The following is a 12,320-nucleotide window of genomic DNA, read 5'->3' on the forward strand; positions in this document are numbered from 1 at the left end:
GTCACTTCACAGAGGGCAAATAGTTGTTTTTTCAAGGGTGTAGGAAGTTGATTTTTTTCTTCAAGAAGAAATGCAGAATTTGGGCAACTTCTTGTGTCCTAATGGAACAAAGGTACAATTAGCACCGTTATCTGTGGGTATATGTGGGAACTTCAGACTAAGATCTTACACATTTTTTTGGAAGTTTTGTCCCCATGGCAGAATGTAAAACTAATATTGGTTGAGCATGTTATTAACCTTGAGTTTAAATTTGGCATTCTTAATCCTATGATTAATTCCATGATTAATGCCCAGCAGCAGAGGTTGAAAGCTTAAATGTTTGCGAATGCAAGCATGAAATGAAATTCTAATAACACTACAATGATGTGGATTTATGAGGTGTGTTGGCTGCTAAGGATAACTGGAAATGCTATTGCAGGAGTAATTTGTCAAAGTGGACAGGGATGAAGAGTTGACAGTTTATAGTATGGTTGCACAGCTGAATGATAAATGTGCCTACAGAGCTCTCAAGTAAAAACTGCTGGTTTAAAACATCAAAATGTGTTAGGGTTCTGGCAGGATATTACTGTTAAGATCTTTTTTTTTCTCTTTAAGGTAACAATCTAGGAATAAAATGGTTATGTATACATCCTCTGTTTGAAAAGGCAATATTAAATTACATGGAGGATCACAGAATGGTTTGGCCTGGAAGGAACCTTAAAGCCTGTCCAGTTCAAACTCCTTGCCATGGGCAGGGACACCTCCCACCAGCCCAGGCTGCCCAAAGCCCCATCCAGCCTGGCCTTGAACATCTCCAGGGATGGGGCATCCACAGCTTCTCTGGGCAGCCTGTGCCAGGGCCTCTCCACCCTTATAGTGAAGAATTTCTTCCTTATATCTAAGTCTCCGTGCTTTCAGTTTAAAGTTCCATTGCCCCTCGTCCTATCACTGCACCTCCTGACAGAGTCCCTCCCCAGCTTTCCTGTAGGCCCCCTTTAGGTACTGGAAGGCTGCTGTAAGGTCTGCCTGGGGCCTTCTCTTCTCCAGGCTGAACAACCCCAGTGCCCTCAGCCTGTCTTCACAGGAGAGGTGCGGTAGCTCTTTGATCATCCTTGTATGTCTACTTTTGCTCTTAAAATCACCTCTACAGTCTAGTGTGACGAGCACACGTGCTCTTTCATACTTTTTTAGGGATCTGTTTTCCTTTTTTTTTTTCTTACATGAAGCAATTCTATTAGGTTATTATATGTTAAAATCACCTTTCTCTTGTAAAGCAGTTTCAAACCTGTAAACAGAGGAGCCCAGAATGTTACTTTTTGTTGTGTAATATGGGTCAGAACCGCAGAGACACAGTACTTTGCCCATGGTTTATGCAAAGCCTTAGAAACACAGCTAGGAATAAAACTGTCCTACGCCCTGGTGATGTTGTCACTGTGTATCTGCAAAGTAGAAACAGCACAGTGAAAATCCAAGTTGTCTTTTCTGCAGAGCCTGCACAAATGCAAGTATTAGCAGCTCTGCCTCGTCTGGATTGATTTTGACGGTGCTCCCGTAGGAGTACAAGTCATCAACAGCTAGCTTAACAGCTCTTCTCCACTTCTCTTCTGGTGTCTTGGCTGCTTGAGCAGACTGGGAGGTAAGCATGGCAGCAGAGGGAAAGCAAGAAGCTGTCCAAGATGTTAAGGCTTACTTTTTTTTTTTATTATTATTTAAAGCTGTATCCTGTACAGACTTGCAGATAAAGCTGCAAGGATTTTGCACTTCTAACCAGCTGCCTTGCTGGGGCACCAGGTCTGTCCAGGTGGACGGCGCACAACCGCGCAGTACTCTAATTGTGCTGGAGCCTTTGAAAGACCAGAGGAGAATCAAGTGTCCTGAATAACAAAACCAGACTTGTGTTTTCTGGAAGGACAGAGCAAGGCAGAGATTAGAAATGGCAGAAGTTGAAAAGGAAGTTAAGCTAACTCTTAAGTTTCTGAATAATTGTGGCCTGGTTTCCTTTTAATTGTGATACAAACTTACCCATTGAGAAGAGGTTTTCCTTTTAACCTTATTTAGTTAGGAGAAAAGCCAGTTGGCTAACACTATGTCATTGCCACACTTATAACTTTCACGGATGGCATTGCTTCTGGTGAGAAATGTGAAAGAACAAATTTCTGGACAGTACAGAAACATGCATCACTGAAAAATGTCAGTTTGCAGCTGAAGAATGAAACTTCATAAAATATCTTCTAGAAAATAAATTTGGCACACATATCCAGGCTTAATAACAACAAAAGGTGAAGGGATCTTATTGCTCCTTTTCTTCATCTAGACATTTGTTTCCTCAGAGAACTGCCTGCCGCCCAGGAGCGGGACTGCAGCTGTGCCCGCTGGTCAACCAGTGGCTGTGGTTCAAGTTACTGCAGCCCAGGGAAGCTCCCTCTGTTTTGCTCTCTTGTGCTCCCTTAAGACTTGATGCTGGAGCTGGGCAGCTATCATGAAGATCCAGGCCTTGGATCTCAAACTCACCTTTCAGGTGCAAGTGTGATGTTTGGTATTCTTCTTCAAAGTGGATCCAACACTTCAAAAGACTAAAAAGCTGTTTCAGCAACACAGTCTTTGAAACTTCTGCTTTTGTGTGTTTTCCTAGTATACCACTGGAGAGAATTCTTATTTTTAGTTCTCTAGACTTGACAGAAACAATGGTGTTTTTTTTTTTTTTTACAGTAATATTATTCTTTATGCTGTGAAGAAATGGAGCAGAACAATACAGACCAAAGGTGATTTTCAATGTGGATTTGTTCCCAGAATGCGGGCTGTAGTCTAAGGCGTGTTTTAGTGAAATAGTGAAAACATCTGGTAATTACAGTTATCCAGGTTCCTCAAATCCTTGTGGTTTAGCTAGTTTACTGCAGTTTGCTAGCTTCTGTGTGGAAGTCCCATTTCCCCAGCTGCTGCTGCATGTGTTAGATAATCTCTAACAATGAGGTGAGTTAGCGATTTCCATTTCTTCAGTGTAACATAACATTACTCCAACTTCCTTAAATACTACACTATTACTTAAAAGAAAAAAAAAAGACAAAAATAACATTCTTGTCTGAAGTGTAAATTAGCAAAAGCTTGAACTGAACTTACGTGGTTCCTATGAAATTGAAATGCTAACGATGTTCAGTACTTTGTCGCAAAATCATTCCGTAGCATATTGGCCTGGATTTGGGAGATTGGAACTCAGTTATCTTTTCTACCTTGGGCACTTTTAAAAAGGGATTAGTATTTTTCTGTCTTGTTGGAGGATGCCAGTGTAAGAGAGGAATAAAACTGAGCACACGTTACTGAAGTTGGATATGAGACCGTTTGGGATTGCCTGTGGAAACAAACTCCCAACACTACCGGTATGCGCTTCTCAGTTACGCTGAACAAGCAGGCAGTCATCTTACACACCGTGGTTTTTGTATGATCTTCAGAATGATGATGTATCACTGAGCAAATGCTAAACAAAATGTAGATGTTACAGCTTCTGAAGGAGCAGAGAAAGTCACCTTCCCAGAGGTAGCATTTCATTTGCCTCGAATAGCTAAAAGGGTTTTCTAAGTGAACATTGAGTTATCGTCTCTGCCTACCTGCATACTGTCCAATAAATTTCAAGATGCAGTCTTTCACCAGGTATTGCAGCATCGTTTATTTCCTGCTCTTATTGACAGAAGATTCTTAATAGCAGCGCTTCACCATGGATTGAATTACACTGAGCAATAACTGCTCACCCCAAGTGCAAACTTGCTTTAGTTTCCCTGTAGACGTGCTGCACCTTCCCTTCAGAAGAGTCCAAAATGAAGTTTATGCCAGGTGTTCAGCGAGTGTCCTTCAGCTCCTGCTTTGTCCAACTCCCACTAGTACTCTTTGAAAATATAAAGGACTTCCTGGAATTGTGGATGTGGAGAGCCTCTAGCAGAGTACACTTGCTTTCAGTTTGGAAGGTGCTCAGACTGTCCTGTGCTACAGACATTTGCCAGCTTTTTAGTAGTGTATTCAAGTTCCTGCTCTATAACACAGCTGAGCACTGCAAGCCTGACATCTCTCCAGTCTCATTAAGCTTCTGAGGAAGAATTATTGGTACAGATAAAAGCTGCGAAGCCTCTGAGGTGTTTTTCTGATTGTCTAAGTTTGTTTGGGGTTTGTTTTGTTCTTTTTTTCTGTGTTAACTCATTTTTCAGTAAGCTACGTGAAGGTAAAATCACTGTGAAAGGGGATTGTCTGCGATGAGGGACTAGAGAAGCTCTGTAGTTCAGTTTAAGCAGTTCAGAGCACTTTCCACTAATACCTGGAATTGTGTAGCAATTTGGGGCTTCTAAAGTAGCATGTAACCTAACCACACCGAGCTATCTACACATGCTCTAGACAGTGCCGTGTCTACTGTGATTCAGAACCAGGCAGGAGATGCTAGGCTTCTCGGGTGGACTTACCCTTTGATCATGCTCAAGAGACTACCCAATACATTTGATTTGCACTGAATTCAACACTAGTTACAGGAGGCACAGCTGTTCTTATTCAGAAATATGACAGGAGAAAGATAAATATAGTCTGTTCTGAAAAACAGCTTAGCATTTATATCACTCATCCAAAAAATGGGCAGTTCTCAAATCTGCACTTGCTGCTTCCCAACAATCTCCTGTAACTGCTGTTCTGTACTTTATCACATCCTTCCTACCCAATCATGCAGAACAGCAGAGCACTCAGTTGCTATGGAGAGAAGAAGCTGGAGGAAGAACTGATGCTAACCCAGGGAGAGAGAGGCTGTCCTGGAAAGCATGGAGAGAAGTCCCAGTTCCTTCTTCAGGGATTAGTTTATGTATTTTTTCTTAAATGATCAAGTAAAATGCATAAACAAGGCAAAGGGCAAGATCTGAACAGATACTGCTGCCCTCCTTCCTTTTGTTCAGACTTGTGGCTTTTGGCCTCGTGGTTATCTGTAGCTAAACAAATAGAAAGCTGCACTGTTTGTACATTTCTGACAGATCTCATCTAGACAGGCTTTAGTGATAAAACAATCATTTGTCATCATTTCCCATGACAAGGAAAACATCCACAACAGGAGGGAACAATACCATATTTGCAACTTCATACTGCAGCCTTACACATGTGCTGTGTAGTCTTGCTACTTATAATCATGTGTGTGTATGTATGTGTATGTATGTGTATCCACATCAACTGTTTCAGTTGTACATGCCACATGATCCTAAAGATTCCTGGCTGAGGACAAGTTACACTTCTATGCTGTTCCATTTTCTGCACACTTTTTTCATTAGTTAGGTGGTACAGTCTAAAATTAACCAAGGCAGTATTTTTCTTTTCGTGTCCCACTGCAGCAGCTTCCAGAAGACGTTTTGGAACACAGATCCTTAATTCAGCCCCTCACCTTCCCCACCACATGGCTTTCTCTTCCCTCATAGCTTCAATGAAAGCCTATGGATCCCACAGAAAAACTTCCTTTGGGCACCATGAGAGCAAGGGGAGAGAAGGAAGCTCCTTCTCTGTTGTATCGCATAAGGCCAAGGAGATTAAAGGCTTTCACACAGACCAGTCTGAAGGGTTTTAGTCCTTGCTTACCTTTCCTTATCACCACATTTATAGTTGGAGGTTACTGCTCCCTGAGGTGAAACACAAGTTCTGAGAGAAAGATCGTTTTATGGTTACTGAAATGCAGACGGATGCTCGGAGCACCTCCCTTTGTTTTCAGAGAAGTTGGCTTGGCAGTGGTTACTGGTCTGAAGCTGAGACAAGCAACTGTGAGGCTTGCTCAGAACTGATGAGTACAGTAAGTGTCTGCTCCAGACCGTATTTGGTCACACAAGGCAAACAAGGAAATTACTGAGCCCTCTGAGGTTTCATTTTTAGTGAGAGGAATCCTTGTGCTATTCTTTGTGAACCCTGGGCAGCCTGTTCCAGTGCCCCACCAGCCTTAGAGTAAAGAATTCATTCCCAATGTCTGATCTAAACCTATCCTCTTTCACTTTAAAGCCATTACCCCTTGTCCTATCACTACACCCCTGACAAAGAGTCCCTGCCCAGCTTTCCTGTAGGCCCCCTGTTGGTACTGGAAGGCTGCTATAAGGTCTTCCTGGAGCCTTCTCTTCTCTAGACTGAACAACCCGAACTCTTCCAGCTTTACTTTTCCTAGGGGGGAGATTCAGCCTTCTGATCATCCTTATGGCCCTTGTCTGGACTCGCTCTGACAGGTCCTGTTTCTTTACAAGATATTTGAGCAGTCTTTACTGAGGATTTTTGCCTCTATTACACTGCTGTAGACCTTAATTTTACACTGTGCCAGCCAGAACCATGGCTAACTGGAGGCTTTTGACTTGAAATGCACATGAAAATACAATTGGTACGTTCCCTGAGGAAAGCTGCAATTAAAATTGAGCAGCCTGATAGTTCTTGTGTAGGTAACATCACATCAACAGGCTGTTAAGTCCTACAGTCTAAGCCTGTCATTGCTATTGTTTCCCTTCCCAGTAGTTCGACAAAGGCTGCCTCTCAAGTCTTAGATGACTTGTGGAGTTGCCTAGGCTGAAATCCCTCTCTTCTGCCAAAGAGCATAAATCATTGATCATCTGTTGCTCGCACTGAACAGGGAAGCAAGAACCCAAAACAGCAAAATCTCTCTGTTGCCTTTGAAAACCTCGTCTTCGTTAGAAGTGTGATATTTCTTGAATACTAGGCACCTTTATAAGCACAGGTATTACGACTTGCGTAGGATTCTCTACTACAGCTTTTCACTTCTGCTTCCTTCGTTCTGCCTGATATCTGTGTTCTGAAAGTAACTTCTGAGTAAGCTGCAGTGTGCGAGTGTTAAAATCTGCTGTGACTCTGATCACCTTCTGATTTCCCTCTCACTTTCACTTTGAACCACGACACAGTAATCCCAGTTCTTTCTTTAACTGCCTGCAAAAATTACTTTTGTTTTGATCAACACAACAGCATTTTGGCTGGTTTGGTCGTCCTAACGTGTTCTTCCTGCAGGCATGTGTGTGCCTCTGGTTATTGTTCAAAACTACCTGAAATTTGCTATTAGGTTACACCTGCCTTGGTTACTGTGTCAGTCAGTGCTTTGCTTCTCCATCCCCACTTCCCCATGAGTCAGTAGATTTATTATAGCAATTATCTTCTTTCCCCTCTCCACGTACATCACATTTTTAGTCTTCAACTTTGCTTTCTGGGTGCTTCTGTTAATTATTATCCCACATCTAACAGCTCTCACCTTGTGAGCCACTGCCTTATCAAAATGAACAAATCCTTTCCTTTTTCTGTAAGAGAATGCCCCTGTGTTCTTCCTACTGCGTTTACCAGTCCTGAAAATAACAAGTCAACCAGCATACTTTGAAGAATAGGTGTTTAAAAATCTGGTGAGCCAAGGTTTTTGTTTTGTTTGTTTGTTTTCAAATGAAAAGAGGAGTTGACTAAATATCAGTACGGAAAAAATGAATGTTAGACCAATTGTGATATATCTTTGAGTCTACTCCTGTAATGCATATCTGTGAGCTGAAGTTCAGTAATTTGATTTAGATTAGAAGGAAATGGAATATTACTAAAAGCACAAAGGTACTGTATTGTTCAGCACGATGCCCCATGGTATGGGACGTCCCTCTGGGCAGCCTGGGCCAGCTGTCCTGGCTGTGTCCCCTCCCAGCCCCTGGGGCACCCCCAACCCCTGGCTGGCAGGGCAGCACGAGGAGCTGAGCAGGCCTTGGCTCTGGGTGAGCCCTGCTCTGCAGCTACTGAAACATCGCTGTGTTATCACTGCTATTTGCATCAAAAATTTCAAAACACAGCATTGTGTGAGCCTCTATGAAGAAAATTAATTGTACCAGCCAAAGCCATGACAGAAGGTGAGAGAAACTGAGACTGTGCACCATTTTTAATACATCTCTTTTCTACTAGTGATTCTACAGCTAAAGCTAGGACTGTTAATTGCTACAATTTCTAGTATCCTTCCAGAGCTGGAGATAATGAATAATCAGGTATTTCAAACAAGGTTGTTCATGTCATGGCTTTCAAACTTTGCATTAAATATGCTGGGTAGATGAATTAATAGCATTCAAATTAGGGCTTTTATATGATTTGTCAAAGAAAAATACATGTGATATATTTCCTCTTTTTAATGAGGTTGTGATATTTGCTAATTTATTATTTTCATGTGGTTGGCCTTCTAGGCAATAATTCAGTACAGTCTTAAGGTATCAGTCTCTGCTTCAGCATTACAGGTCTGTGACTGGAGGGACGTTCCCTTTTTGCAATGCAGTGATGTTTCTGTTGTGCTTTCATGGGTTTGCCTCCAACAGTGGAATTCCTTCTTCACCACAGTGAATGGGCTAATTATTTCACAGATTCCACAGGACAAGTGAGATTCCTATGGAAAGCACAGGCACTTTCAGCGACTTGTGTTCATTTGCTGTTTCTTCCCTACCTACTAGCTGTTGCTGTTTTTCTAGTAGACAGTAGTAGAAGTAGTGCATTTGCATGGATTGTTTCTCTCAGAACTATGGCTATTAGTACTTGTGGATACCGTTACCTGAGTTATTATCCTATTACTTATCAAATAAGATTTTTTGTTAAATTCATCTTTCTTTCATTTTTTTGTCTAGATTTCTACAAGGTAGAACTCTGGTCCTTGGTTTTTGATTCTTGTTTTTTCTCAGCCTTTTTATAGAGATATCCTAGGCAGATGGGAAATGTGTATATATATAGAATATATATTTTGTAAGGTCTACAAGCATAGAAAACTCAGTGCTTTTTGGAAATACTTAGGAACTGCTCAGAGAAAAAGTATATAGCAGCTGACCTCTGACTTGAAAGGGTTTTCTGTCATGTATTCATTATCATGAATGAATATCTAAATGCTACTTTTAGTTGCAAAATTGCAAGGCTAAAGTAGAATTGAATTGCAAAAAGTCTTCTTAAGCTTTTCTTAGAAGGCAGGTTTTGCCTTGCAGTGACTTACTAATCAGCTGATGTCTTATTCAAACCATAGGAAAGTGCAATATAAAGGCAGTCAGTTTGGTAGAGCAGCTGAAAGTAAAGTAGAATGATTTGTTTTAATCTGATTGTTTTACAGGTTGAAAATTGGTGTCCTCGTTTACCTTGGAGAGCAAAAAATCCTAATGAAGAAACCGATCAAAAAACAGTGGTAAGAAAAACATTAAAACATGAGTGTTCAGTAATTGTTCACTGAAAAGACCCTGGAAGCCTGTGCCACATAAGTGCTAGTAAGGCTAGAATTTACTATTGTTATTCCTCAGCTCCTCAAAACTGAAGGGCAGTATCCTTGACTGTGTATACATAGCTCATCACATACTTTCTCCAGTCATACTGCAGTCTTGGTGGCAGATTTCCATTAAAATCATTGAAGTGTTTTAGTTTATGTAACATTGTACACAGATACTGAGAAAATTTGCAAATCCATAAGTGACCATATGTGAAACTATCTATTTTTATTATCCCATAAATCTGGGCTTTATATAAAACAATACTGCAACAGAAGAGGCCTATATACATTTCAGTTTTGTAACATTTTCATTTTTTTCCTTTAGAAATAACTCAGTATGCAGTAGAGTTTTCAAACTGTTACAACCTAATTATGTAGCACTTAGGTATTTTAAGATAATTATTGGGCTGAACATCGCCTATAGAATTTTGGTGTAGAATGTCATGCTTCGTAAAACCAATTGTTTTGCATCAGTCTGGCTTTAAAATGAATATTTATTTTTAAAGGAACATTGTAGCAATGTTTCTGCCTTAATTTTATTATAAGAGACTTCCTTGTACCTTGAAGATTCATGATGACATCTGAATCCTCAGTGTAATTTTCTGAATTTATATCGTGTCCTAGAGATACTTTAGCCTCATTTTGTAAACACAAGAACAAAACTAAATCTTCTACTGCTGAAATAAATACAATGTGAAACATTGCAAACATGCTCTGGTGCTAAGAAGTACTTCTAATAAAAATAACAGTAATTTATATGGCTTAGAAATGTCTATTTAAATAAAGAGATCTTAAATGCTTGAACTAAAATCATAGAATCATTCAGGTTGGAAAAGACCTCTAAGATCATATAGCCCAGGCTTTAACCTAGTACTAGAGTCTACGTCTAAACCATGCTACTAAGTTCTACGTCTACACATTGCTTGGAGACCTCCAGGGAAGGTGACTCAAGCACTTCTCTGGGCAGCCTATTCCAATGCCACCCAACCCTTTCAATATAGAAATTTCCCCTAATATCCAACCTAAATCTCCCCTGGCGCAACTTGATGCCATTTCCCCTCATCTTACTGCTTGGTGCATGGGAGAGGAACCCAATCCCCACCTCACTATAACTTCTTTCAAGGTAACTGTAAAGTAAAATCTTGACTTTAGTATAAGAAACATCATCTTTTTTCTGTTTTTCCTTTTTATAACAAGTAATGTAAAGAACAATTCACATTTGGGTGGTTTCATCACTTCTGGAAGGTACACAATTTGAACAATAACATGTTTTTTTTGTTTGTTTTAATGAAGGCTGAAATTCGTATCAACTTTGATCCTCTCTACAAAATGATGTCAAGGCATGAGGAATTCAGGTGGATGATGTTACGCATCAGACGAATGGCTGATACCTGGATTGAAGCAATTAAATCACTTGCAGAAAAACAAAATTTGGAGAAGAGAAAACGAAAGAAGGTAAGTTAAAACATTTTTTACTCTTGCCGCTTGCTTTATTTTCCACAAATAACTTTGGAGCAGAAATACCAAATTAGTGTAAAAGGCTCACGTTTGTACATTTGTGTCTTTTCAAGGAGTATTTAATTGTTTGAAATTATTTGTAAAATGGGTTTTTGCTTTACACGTAGTTTTTATACATCCTGTAAGTCAGTCTTTGAATAAGTTTTCTAACATCTTTAATTTTGGATAACAGAGAAGATACACAGAAAGTTCTAAAGAAACGAACTGTAAATTCACCACCAACTGATTACACTGGAATGTTTTACATAGCTGTAGAAAACAACAGTTGCATCTCTCTTTTGTCCACAATTAAAATCTTACATGGCGTCCTTCTGGTTTGGGTTGGAGTAGACTTGAAGTTGATCACAACTTTTGTTTGGATCTCTTTTGACTTGTAGCGAGTCCAGTTTAAAGTCTGTGGGACTCTTGAAATCAAAAATTCTGTTTAATTTGAATTATTATTTTTTTTAATTACCTCAACCAGTTAAGATAAAACTGAAACTCTTAAACACAAAGGTTTCCCTTCCTGCCTCGTGTTTACTGAAGCCAGTCCTCAGTGACCGTCACAGTTGTGTTCCTACCCCCTCTGAATGCCGCCTGTCAGCGGCTCAGCTCCTTGCTTGCGATTCTCAGTCGCTCCAGGAGACCTGGGCTCCATACTGTGGCTCTCACGTTTGTCACATACAGCACTCTTTGTGGAGGCTCACTCTCTGGTCAAGGAGCAATGCTTTTCTTTCAAGCAGCAACGCAGCCTGTTTTATTAAAGAACTATAACATCGAGAATATATGAAGTCAAAAATAAACAGCAGCAGCACTGCCCTGTACAGTCAGTTTTGATGGAATGCTCTAGATTCTTTGCTTTTAAAAGTCCTTTAATGTTGCTCTGCAAACATATGGTGATTTCATTTTAATGTGTCCAGTTCTCTTCTGGGAGCAGAGATTAGAACAAGATGTTTTTATGAATGTTGCTTCTTTTTTAAAGAGTGAAGGATAAGGTTTTTGGTGTTTGGGGGTTTTATGCTTGGCACTATATGTAGCAACACTCAAAGAGCAGTCCAGATATGTAGTGAAGTGTTTGGAACTCAGCTTCTGTGCTTCATTAGAAAGGCAAGCAAGGATTTCAAGGAACTTCAGTGAAAACTCTCCTCCAGAGGCAGTGCAGAAAAGAGGTTGATAAAGCACCCTGTCATTCTTACGCAATCTTTCCAAGTTCTTAATGGCTCGTCCAAAAGATCATACCCTTCCTGAACTGAACTGTCCTGCTGCATAAGCAAGTATATCCTACTTGAGAATATAAGTGGTTATTCAATCAAAAGAAATTAATGTGAACCACAAGTTTCTGTGCAGAATTACATGTCGTTTGGTGAATCACATTTAGGGGTTTTGTTACTGATCTGTTGCCTTATCACAGTGCAAAAGAATATGGTAACATTCTTACATTTACTGTTCTAGAGATTTATTACAGAATTAAATTATTTACAGGGTCACCAATTAGGGTGGAGGTGTTAGAGTTTTTTTTGTTGTTGATTGTTGGTTTTGTTTGTTTGGGCTTCCTTGTTTGGTTGGGTTTTTGTGTGTGTCCGTAGTTGGAATTTGAGAGAGA

General features: G+C 40.1%; 1 protein-coding gene across 2 annotated transcripts in view; it reads left to right on the plus strand.

The window, feature by feature from the left end:
• The window catches only part of MGAT5 (alpha-1,6-mannosylglycoprotein 6-beta-N-acetylglucosaminyltransferase), a 116,520-nt gene that overhangs the window by 63,350 nt on the left and 40,850 nt on the right, over positions 1-12,320 (plus strand). For both annotated transcript variants that reach the window (XM_035330822.1, XM_035330823.1), the window contains exons 6-7: positions 9,071-9,142; positions 10,514-10,675. In XM_035330822.1, coding sequence (XP_035186713.1) covers positions 9,071-9,142; positions 10,514-10,675 — 234 coding nt within the window. The remainder of the gene's footprint in view (positions 1-9,070; positions 9,143-10,513; positions 10,676-12,320) is intronic.

Source organism: Oxyura jamaicensis, chromosome 7 (genome assembly GCF_011077185.1).
Source record: "Oxyura jamaicensis isolate SHBP4307 breed ruddy duck chromosome 7, BPBGC_Ojam_1.0, whole genome shotgun sequence".
Taxonomy (NCBI): Eukaryota; Metazoa; Chordata; class Aves; order Anseriformes; family Anatidae; genus Oxyura; species Oxyura jamaicensis.